This window comes from Perkinsus marinus (genome assembly GCF_000006405.1).
Source record: "Perkinsus marinus ATCC 50983 genomic scaffold scf_1104296930512, whole genome shotgun sequence".
Classification (NCBI taxonomy): Eukaryota; Perkinsozoa; order Perkinsida; family Perkinsidae; genus Perkinsus; species Perkinsus marinus.
In genome coordinates, this window is record NW_003216052.1 from 1 (window position 1) to 10,480 (window position 10,480).

The 10,480-nt window shown below is 48.8% G+C and overlaps 1 protein-coding gene and 7 non-coding genes across 8 annotated transcripts in view; 7 read left to right on the top strand and 1 right to left on the bottom strand.

Annotated features, from left to right (window-relative positions):
• The first annotated feature begins 1,412 nt into the window (after window positions 1–1,412).
• Window positions 1,413–1,486, top strand: Pmar_PMAR018923. The gene has a single exon. It is a non-coding gene; the product is annotated as a tRNA-Arg (tRNA).
• A 226-nt stretch (window positions 1,487–1,712) lies between these two features.
• Window positions 1,713–1,786, top strand: Pmar_PMAR018924. Its single transcript has one exon. It is a non-coding gene; the product is annotated as a tRNA-Arg (tRNA).
• Window positions 1,787–2,148: 362 nt separating this feature from the next.
• On the top strand, window positions 2,149–2,222 carry Pmar_PMAR018925. The gene has a single exon. It is a non-coding gene; the product is annotated as a tRNA-Arg (tRNA).
• A 360-nt stretch (window positions 2,223–2,582) lies between these two features.
• Pmar_PMAR018926 lies at window positions 2,583–2,656 on the top strand. The gene has a single exon. It is a non-coding gene; the product is annotated as a tRNA-Arg (tRNA).
• A 241-nt stretch (window positions 2,657–2,897) lies between these two features.
• Pmar_PMAR018927 lies at window positions 2,898–2,971 on the top strand. Its single transcript has one exon. It is a non-coding gene; the product is annotated as a tRNA-Arg (tRNA).
• A 481-nt stretch (window positions 2,972–3,452) lies between these two features.
• On the top strand, window positions 3,453–3,526 carry Pmar_PMAR018928. The gene has a single exon. It is a non-coding gene; the product is annotated as a tRNA-Arg (tRNA).
• Window positions 3,527–3,886: 360 nt separating this feature from the next.
• On the top strand, window positions 3,887–3,960 carry Pmar_PMAR018929. Its single transcript has one exon. It is a non-coding gene; the product is annotated as a tRNA-Arg (tRNA).
• Window positions 3,961–7,013: 3,053 nt separating this feature from the next.
• Window positions 7,014–10,480, bottom strand: part of Pmar_PMAR018930 (isochorismate synthase, putative) — a gene marked incomplete at its 5' end in the record, with an annotated part of 6,739 nt that continues 3,272 nt past the window's right edge. Inside the window, 14 exons of the mRNA XM_002786861.1 lie at window positions 7,014–8,110; window positions 8,155–8,428; window positions 8,477–8,570; window positions 8,620–8,689; window positions 8,741–8,844; window positions 8,996–9,086; window positions 9,128–9,198; window positions 9,325–9,385; window positions 9,434–9,582; window positions 9,761–9,874; window positions 9,922–10,075; window positions 10,118–10,168; window positions 10,219–10,369; window positions 10,419–10,480. The exon at window positions 10,419–10,480 is cut by the window's right edge and continues 4 nt beyond it. Of these exons, the coding sequence (XP_002786907.1) occupies window positions 7,178–8,110; window positions 8,155–8,428; window positions 8,477–8,570; window positions 8,620–8,689; window positions 8,741–8,844; window positions 8,996–9,086; window positions 9,128–9,198; window positions 9,325–9,385; window positions 9,434–9,582; window positions 9,761–9,874; window positions 9,922–10,075; window positions 10,118–10,168; window positions 10,219–10,369; window positions 10,419–10,480 (2,379 nt within the window). The 3' untranslated portion in view covers window positions 7,014–7,177. The remainder of the gene's footprint in view (window positions 8,111–8,154; window positions 8,429–8,476; window positions 8,571–8,619; window positions 8,690–8,740; window positions 8,845–8,995; window positions 9,087–9,127; window positions 9,199–9,324; window positions 9,386–9,433; window positions 9,583–9,760; window positions 9,875–9,921; window positions 10,076–10,117; window positions 10,169–10,218; window positions 10,370–10,418) is intronic.

A 10,480-nucleotide genomic window follows, 5' to 3' on the forward strand; every position in this document is an offset into this window, starting at 1 on the left:
AACTCTCACTAACAATATGGTCAACTGGGCCTTCACCACGGGGATAAGATCGGCGCTCAATGACGCGTTCCTAAACCTCTCACTTATAACACGGCCGAACCGGCACTCTCACTCAGAATAGGATCTGCGTTCAATGACGCGTTCCTAATCCTCTCACTGACAATAGGTCAACTCGACACTCACACCGAGAGAAGATTCTGCGCTCTATGACGCGTTCCTAAGCCTCTCACTGACAATAGGCCAACTCGACACTCACACTGAGGGAAGGATCTGCGCTCGATGACGCGTTCCTAAGCCTCTCACTGACAATAGGCCAACTCGACACTCACACTGAGGAAAGGATCTGCGCTCGATGACGCGTTCCTAAGCCTCTCACTAACAATAGGCCAACTCGACACTCACACTGAGGAAAGGATCTGCGCTCGATGACGCGTTCCTAAGCCTCTCACTGACAATAGGCCAACTCGACACTCACACTGAGGAAAGGATCTGCGCTCGATGACGCGTTCCTAAGCCTCTCACTAACAATAGGCCAACTCGACACTCACACTGAGGAAAGGATCTGCGCTCGATGACGCGTTCCTAAGCCTCTCACTGACAATAGGCCAACTCGACACTCACACTGAGGAAAGGATCTGCGCTCGATGACGCGTTCCTAAGCCTCTCACTAACAATAGGCCAACTCGACACTCACACTGAGGAAAAGGATCTGCGCTCGATGACGCGTTCCTAAGCCTCTCGTCTATAACATGGCCGAACCAGCACCCACCGTGAGGATAGGATCTACGCTCGGTGACGCGTTCCTACACCTCTATCCATTAATACGACCAACAGGATCTTCCTAGACTTCAGTAGTACACTTGTGCTGTCAATGTACAACTCCAAGGCGCTACTCGACCAGTTATGGCCTTCAAAGTCAACGAGCATGTAGGGTAGAATGTGCTGGTCATACATCCCGACGGATCGACTACCGAAAGATCCTAGGAGAAAAAAAACTGTCAGTTACTAATAGTTTTCCTTCGGAATCCTCAGATTATTGAGGCACCTGCGAGCGACCGACCTCGCTCGCCCATCGAATCACTTCCTCTGGAGTTGACCCTAGCCTCTGGCGAGACTTTCCAACTTTGCACAAGACGCTGAAGGCAAGCACGTGAGATAGTGGTGCGCACCAACGGCTGTACCTGAGCAATCCGAATTCCGCTCACGTATCCTGAATCGGCCACTCGATGTGAAGCTCCAACTAGTTTACACAAGATGCTGAAGGCAAGCACATGAGATAGTGGTGCGCACCAACGGCTGTACCTGAGCAATCCGAATTCCGCTCACGTATCCTGACGGATTGACCAATTACCGCCTAAACCATTTCGGAAGAGTATTCAACTTGAATATCAATCAAAGTTGCTAGCTTCATCGCCCGATTAGTTCAGCTGGATAGAATGTCTGCCTACGGAGCAGATGGTCGTAGGTTCGTATCCTGCATCGGGTATACATTAATCTCACTTCCTCTTCATCCATCCTACTTCAATAAAATCGGGCATTCGATGTGAAGCTCCAACTAGTTTACACAAGATGCTGAAGGCAAGCACATGAGATAGTGGTGCGCACCAACGGCTGTACCTGAGCAATCCGAATTCCGCTCACGTATCCTGACGGATTGACCAATTACCGAAGAGTATTCAACTTCAATATCAATCAAAGTTGCTAGCTTCATTGCCCGATTAGTTCAGCTGGATAGAATGTCTGCCTACGGAGCAGATGGTCGTAGGTTCGAATCCTGCATCGGGTATACATTAATCTCACTTCCTCTTCATCCATCCTACTTCAATAAAGTCGGGCATTCGATGTGAAGCTCCAACTAGTTTACACAAGATGCTGAAGGCAAGCACATGAGATAGTGGTGCGAACCAACGGCTGTACCTGAGCAATCCGAATTCCGCTCACGTATCCTGAATCGGCCACTCGATGTGAAGCTCCAACTAGTTTACACAAGACGCTGAAGGCAAGCACATGAGATAGTGGTGCGCACCAACGGCTGTATCTGAGCAATCCGAATTCCGCTCACGTATCCTGACGGATTGACCAATTACCGCCTAAACCATTTCGGGAGAGTATTCAACTTGAATATCAATCAAAGTTGCTAGCTTCATCGCCCGATTAGTTCAGCTGGATAGAATGTCTGCCTACGGAGCAGATGGTCGTAGGTTCGAATCCTGCATCGGGTATAAATTAATCTTACTTCCTCCATCCATCCTACGTCAACGGAATCGAGCATTCGATGTGAAGCTCCACCTACTTTGCACAAGACGCTGAAGGCAAGCACGTGAGATAGTGGTGCGCACCAACGGCTGTACCTGAGCAATCCGAATTCCGCTCACGTATCCTGAATCGGCCATTCGATGTGAAGCTCCAACTAGTTTACACAAGATGCTGAAGGCAAGCACATGAGATAGCTGTGCGAACCAACGGCTGTACCTGAGCAATCCGAATTCCGCTCACGTATCCTGACGGATTGACCAATTACCGCCTAAACCATTTCGGAAGAGTATTCAACTTGAATATCAATCAAAGTTGCTAGCTTCATCGCCCGATTAGTTCAGCTGGATAGAATGTCTGCCTACGGAGCAGATGGTCGTAGGTTCGAATCCTGCATCGGGTATACATTAATCTCACTTCCTCTTCATCCATCCTACTTCAATAAAATCGGGCATTCGATGTGAAGCTCCAACTAGTTTACACAAGATGCTGAAGGCAAGCACATGAGATAGTGGTGCGCACCAACGGCTGTACCTGAGCAATCCGAATTCCGCTCACGTATCCTGACGGATTGACCAATTACCGCCTAGACCATTTCGGAAGAGTATTCAACTTAAATATCAATCAAAGTTGCTAGGTTCATCGCCCGATTAGCTCAGCTGGATAGAATGTCTGCCTACGGAGCAGATGGTCGTAGGTTCGAATCCTGCATCGGGTATGCATTAATCTCACTTCCTCCATCCATCCTACGTCAACGAAATCGGGCATTCGATGTGAAGCTCCACCTACTTTGCACAAGACGCTGAAGGCAAGCACGTGAGATAGTGGTGCGCACCAACGGCTGTACCTGAGCAATCCAAATTCCGCTCACGCATCCTGAATCAGCCACTCGATGTGAAGCTCCAACTAGTTTACACAAGATGCTGAAGGCAAGCACATGAGATAGTGGTGCGCACCAACGGCTGTACCTGAGCAATCCGAATTCCGCTCACGCATCCTGAATCAGCCACTCGATGTGAAGCTCCAACTAGTTTACACAAGATGCTGAAGGCAAGCACATGAGATAGTGGTGCGCACCAACGGCTGTGCCTGAGCAATCCGAATTCCGCTCATGTATCCTGACGGATTGACCAATTACCGCCTAAACCATTTCGGGAGAGTATTCAACTTGAATATCAATCAAAGTTGCTAGCTTCATCGCCCGATTAGTTCAGCTGGATAGAATGTCTGCCCACGGAGCAGATGGTCGTAGATTCGAATCCTGCATCGGGTATGAATTAATCTCACTTCCTCCATCCATCGTACGTCAACGAAATCGGGCATTCGATGTGAAGCTCCACCTACTTTGCACAAGACGCTGAAGGCAAGCATGTGAGATAGTGGTGCGCACCAACGGCTGTACCTGAGCAATCTGAATTCCGCTCACGCATCCTGAATCGGCCACTCGATGTGAAGTTCCAACTAGTTTACACAAGATGCTGAAGGCAAGCACATGAGATAGTGGTGCGCACTAACGGCTGTACCTGAGCAATCCGAATTCCGCTCACGTATCCTGACGGATTGACCAATTACAGCCTAAACCATTTTGGAAGAGTATTCAGCTTTAATATCAATCAAAGTGACTAGCTTCATCGCCCGATTAGTTTAGCTGGATAGAATGTCTGCCTACGAAGCAGACTGTCGTAGGTTCAAATCCTGCATCGGGTATACATTAACCTCACTTTCTCTATCCATCCTACGTCAACGAAATCGGGTATCCGATGTGAAGCTCCACCTAGTTTGCACAAGACGCTGAAGGCAAGCACATGAGATAGTGGTGCGCACCAACGGCTGTACCTGAGAAATCCGAGTTCCGCTCACGTATCCTGACGGATTGACCAATTACCGCCTAAACCATTTCGGAAGAGTATTCAACTTTAATATCAACTAAGGAGGATTGTGAAAAGTATGCGGCAGTTGACGATGTATGTTGTCAAGATTTACATTCGTCATGTGAGGCACCGTGTGATTGGACTATGCTTCAAGTTGCAGGAGACAATGAACAAGGGGATCGGTCTGTATCTCGGGTTGGAGCATTGCCGAAACCTTCGACTATTCTAAGTAAATCCATGGTCGGTCATGGAGTGCTGATAGTGTCTGGTCTGTCCAATGATGAGGTGGGATCTTCTCTTACTCACATTTTGGGAGTTATTGAAGAAGTTGCCGAATGTCAATTCTCAGCGGTTATCAATACCGGTGATGACCTTGTTACTGTTATGATATCACCCCAGATGTTATGGTATGTGTTTGACGACTCGTCAATGACGAGGAAGTTGCCAATGCTCGTGATTTTGTTCGCCATCCATCATTAACTGTGCGTAAAGCACTAAAAGATATATATGGATGTGGTTTTATTTTACCTTGTAAGTGATCGTTGATTGTGTTTAGGCCCCGGGGAGTGTGATGATACTCATCCTTCCACTTCGCTCCGCCGACACAATTATGTGATAGTGGAGACAATAGTAGCTGGCGTCTAGCCTAGCTATTCTACCCCCTTCACTTGATAATCTCTATAAGTTAAGCTTCCCATAAGCTGGTTCTACTTGTGTTATCAATCCCTGAAGCTCAGGGACATTTTTTTTTCACGCCTAGTTCTTCGTTGCGTGTCTTGAAGCGACTTTTTGAAAGTACGAGGAACATGGAGGGCCTAGTAATAGCTTCCTCGGCCTTCAGCAGCAAAACCCACTGTCTAACCTGTGCACGCTTCATGTCTTGGCCCGTTTTGTAGACATCGTCCAGGACGATTCGTCCTACAAACCCCTCATTTTAGCGATATCACTTACGATGAGTCTCAGATGCGAGAGCATGCGTACGATTGCATTATTAATGACAGGATATCGCCTTTCCCGCGAGCATCCGCGACGGACGCTGTAGGGATTCGGAAATCCGTGTCGTCTCTAGTCTTGTTTTGATCAGCTATTTTGTCTTCCGTTCCACTGTTTCATTGCGAGGGATTGAGTTTTCAATCCGTTAGCAACTAGCTGAAATACGCGATTCCCATAAGCAAAACGTTTGAGTCCATAGTAGCGACTGTAGAAGAAGTGTGGGAACCTTGTTGTTGAACAATTCTGGTAGTAGGCAGGCTGCCTCAGACAGCAAGTCCTAATGTCTGTTCCTGTTGAACATGAACGAATACAACTTCTATACTGAACTCCTGGATGACCCGGAGTAACTGCTAAGGAAGCGCACGAGCTAAGTTAGGCAGGCTTACTGGCCCGAGCGTACCTCAATCGCATCTCAGCAAAAACTATCTCAGTCTAACTGAGTGTAATCCAACACCAATTATGTAGCAGAGCATGTATATGTCGCTCGCCATGTTAATTGATTACAAACCTTTGGTTGGTGTTGGATTACAGTCAGTTATAAAGTTACCTTGATGAACTTCAGATTTGAACTTTGAATATTCGATATTTAGCACTACCGCCTAACCGCTAGACCAATCGCTCGATACAACACAAAAGTCGTAAGAGGACCTTCAGTTGAATTTTGTTGGCGCGCCACGGGCGCGCGCTCGTTCCTTCACTGTTTTGAGGGTTCGAGGGTAATTTTTTCCGGTTTATCATTTTCAGGATTCACTGTTTTCACGGACAACCCTTTGCACGCACGCGCACGTATCTTACGGGGATGAGTTTCTATCGTCTGCGTGCGGGGACGCACGCTTCGTAATTGCGTGCTAGGGGACACTCCCTCCGTCCGCTCAGGTTTTACTCATGCGACCCTGCGTTTGCTATCACCAAAATCGGGACTTCGATGTGAAGCTCCAACTAGTTTACACAAGATGCTGAAGGCAAGCACATGAAACAGTCTTGCGCACCAACGGCTGTACCTGAGCCACTCGAATTCCACTCATTCATCCCGACGGCTAGAACAATAATCACCTGAACTATTTCGGAAGAGTACTCAAGTTGAACATCAACCAAAGCAACTAGCTTCATCGCCCGATTAGTTCAGCTGGATAGAATGTCTGCCTACGGAGCAGACATGTCTGCATCGGGTACACCTTTACCTCTAAGTTGTAAAGTGAGATAGAGGTATATCTCAATCTCACTCCTTTGATCTATGTTCAGCTTTCTTTACCAACAAAATCGGACATTCTATGGTAACCTCTAACTAGTTCGCAAAAGACGCTGGAGGCAAGCACATGAGGGAGCGGTGCGCACCAACGGCTAAACCTGCGCAATTCGAATTCCGCTCACATATTCTGACAGCTCGGCTAGTTGTCGCCTGAACCATTTCGGAAGAGTAGCCAATTTCAATATCAGTGAGATTTCCGATTCCTATCGCCCGGTTGATGGTTTGTTATCCGTTAGTTATTTACAACCGGACGAAACAACCTAGACCTTCCTACATTCCTGACGCCCCTGTATTATCCTTTGTACCCGTTTGTACACCCTGGGATACTCCTCGTTCCATACAAATAACTGCGAATCAGTGAGTGACTGATTCGCGCTCACGAACATCAATTTGAAATCGAAAAAAGTGAATTCAGAGCTCTAGACGGACAGTGCGGCTTCGCTACTATCATCGATGCATAACGTGCATTGAACAGTAATCGTTGTGGAAGAATCGGTTCCGATTGGGAGAGCGTAGAAGACTGAGCTTGGGGAGGCCTACGAACCCCAGGGAAGTCTCTCGCATTCCTTTGTAGCCAGAAAAAGATATGCTCCTTATCGTGACAACCCAACAATCGCACTGTTAAGCAAATCAGAAATTGTCGTCCAGCAGTCGCGTAATAGTTACGAACACACCACCGTAGGCACAAACAACGCTTTTGCTTTACACTCATCGTGCGAGAAATACACACGTTCCGATAATCGCTAGGACATACTACGAAAAAGGAACGTCAATCGAGATCAGTTCGACGTACAGTACTAAAGTAGAAAAGTCACAGCATAGCAGCATGGATAAGTGTCTGACAGTCAACTTCCCAGAGTAGACTATGACCAACATCTGGCAGAATAACTCGATCACTACTCTCCCTCGCCAGTGAGACCTTCATACTCGAATACTTAGTATCGAGAGCCCCAGCAATGAAGCGATCAACCGGCACACTCGAACAGTCAACGCCCCAGGCCTGGCTCATGGCCAACATAGACTTTGCCCAACCCGCAGGGTTACCGCTGCCCACTCGTGATGGCAACCATTGACCGAAGAATTCCTCCGGTCTTCGCGTCGGCAAATCAGCGAATACTGAGCCAGACCCATACCACTTGGTGAGGAAGAGACCAAGGTCCAATGTGGGGGATTCCAACTTCTCCGCCCACGCACAGTCACTCCTCCAACGCCTCTCTCTCACTGCGGGGCCCCCAACTGCAGTGCTAGCCGCAAAGATGACCAGACGAGTGATGCCCCCGGGGGCACGACGGGCCCATTCCAGAGCCACACGGCCTCCCAAAGAATAGCCGCAGACGGTCACTGGCTTGCCGTTGAAAAGATCCTTCACCAGCCCACGAAGGTTGGCAATCGTCGCTGACATACCGTAGTCGAACAAAGTGCTGTCTTTCGAGGGAAGCGAACCGCCATGACCCGGCAGGCTTATCGCAACAATATCGTATTTGCTACTGAGCTCATCACAGGCCAGCCAGTCTGAGTACGACTTGGCGCTGCCCATCCAGCCGTGTAAGAGGACCAGTGGGGCCTTACCCGGAGTACCACCTCGAATAAAACTGACAGGAACCATCAGGACCAACACACATGCCTTAACTTGCCTCAATTTGACCCCAGGATGCAACCGAAGTGCATCTTCAACAACCTCTCCCACCATTCCTGTAACCCTCCGACGGAGTGCCACGTCCTCATCTTGACTAGTCTTGGGTACCTGACATCACCGTTGAAAAGCAGTCGACCTAATCGTATACTCACGATCTCGATCAGCCCACTATGGCCAAGACATTCAACCATCTTAGACAGGCCCTCCACCTTGGTGCTTCCCTTCAGGCCCATCATCTCAGCCGCACCAGCGAAAGCCACTTCGATGGGGGTGCGGAAATTCTTGTCATAAGCCACCTCCTCAGAGTACTTCCCGATAGGCACGAACTTGAACATGCTACCACCATTGTTATTGCACACCACGATCTTCACCGGGGGTACTCTGACCTCCCCGACCATACCCCCACCATTCAAGTAGTTGGCCAATCTGAGATCAAGGCTTCACCCCAGCTGAAACAGTTCGTCAGACGCCTACTGGACAACCGAATTGAGGTCGTGAATGGCCGCAACATCTCCAATTAGAAGATTTGTCGAGAGGCCACACCCTACAGCGTATCCTATGGTCGTGCCTGAAGGACACAAATATGGCTCCTATGAAAACGAAACTGCCAATCTTACTGATAGTTCCGTCAATACCACTCACTCCCCTACTGCAGGAAGATCGGGGTATATTGGTCCTTAGAGGGCACTGACCAATAACAACGTCTAGATTACCTCTCGATACCACGTTGGTACTTACGAAGGTATCAAAGTTACGGCAGCTCATACTGCTACTTATGACTACACATTCCTTCTGGGCCGATGCGAAGGTAGCCAATGCTCGACTGATATTTGGTTCCGTACCTACACAGCTACTACTACTACTACTACTACTACTACTACTACTACTACTACGTCGACTGGGCACAGCATAGTCAGAGTTATTCACGAACCTCAGACCCCACCCGATCGAATAATTCTCACACACACATAACGCTCCTCAGGCGACACCTACATTCATCCCCAAGCTCAGCATGTAGCCTCTCCTCAATTCGGCCGCTGATAGCATGTACTCGATCTCTCAGGAGACGATTGGACGTGAGAGCCTATAGCGATGATAAAACGATACAGTCAATGAGGCACGTACTTCTGTAGTGACGTTCAGGGCATCGATCATCCTAGCAAACTCTGCGCAAGTAGCATCTACTACAATGGTACCTAGTACAACCAACAATAACGAAGGATATACATGGAAATATCATGTCGAAGAGAGAAACATCAGATCATACCACACCTCCCACACTTCAAGAAGCACCGATGGCGATAGACCCAGACGCCACTCACTGTTCCAGTCAACATCATGTCTCCTCGTGGGTACATCCGTTACTCTAATATGCTCTTTAACCTGATCACTATGGTCCTACCAGCAGGCGCAGGAGCAGTATAGACCTACTGGTCCCATCTTAGATGACATCCAACCCTGGACTTGTTTCGAAATCAATGCTCCTCCCATACGGATGATCGTTGGACGACTGAGCTCCAGCATATCCACCACAGCTTGTGAGGACAGACACAGACTTGGCAGGCACTCTCTACGACAACCTATAGTACAGCAAGGGACATCACGACCCGAGACTCGCGCGATAACCCAGCTTAGGTTTGAGAGAGGATAAGGAGACAGTTCAACAACAAGCTGGAGCCAGGGGATATTGATTTTTTAAATTGGCGTTAATACCACACCACCGTGAACAGTCCGATTGAGCCCTGTCCTCCTCACTACCACTAAAGACATCGGCTAAGACAAGGCAGTCCAGCTGCTCGGCTATGGTGTCCACAGCTACAGCCTCCATAGGAGATGACAGTGCACCCACAACCACAACTACTGCTCTCGAACCTGACCGCTCAACCTCGTATCACCACTCAGCTCGGGCATAACCCCACATATGAGCTCCTTCACTCTATCTTCATCAATGCTCCGTCTAGGTGGCCGAGCAGTCCGTGTGAGAGGCTCCGTAGACCGCATTTGCCAACGTGTAAATCGGGAGTCTTCCGGAACATGGAAGGCACTCATTTCCTCATATTGTCCTCCTCGAACCTATGCTCGACATCACCGTGCAAACCACAGCAGGCCACCTACCGGTCCCCCCTCAGGCGCTAGATTCTCTCGGAACTGCATATTCAGGTGCACCTGAACATAACATATGATGACTACGATGGATGAAGGATCGGCCTTCCTACCACGCCCTGTTGGCCCAAGCATTGGGCAACAGCATAGTCAGTGTCACTAAGGAGATACCGCACCGGCGCCGACTCGCATGGTGGGGCCACATCACGGGTCCACACTGCGTAAGGCTTGAAGATATCCGTCTGGTTCATCGTCTGATTACTCCTGAATAACAACACCGTCACGCGCCATGAAATTCCCCTCCCAAACACACCCTGTATCCCGCAGTTCAGCCGGCCTATCTGCCGTCAGTAACAGCATAGGGACATGAGACTC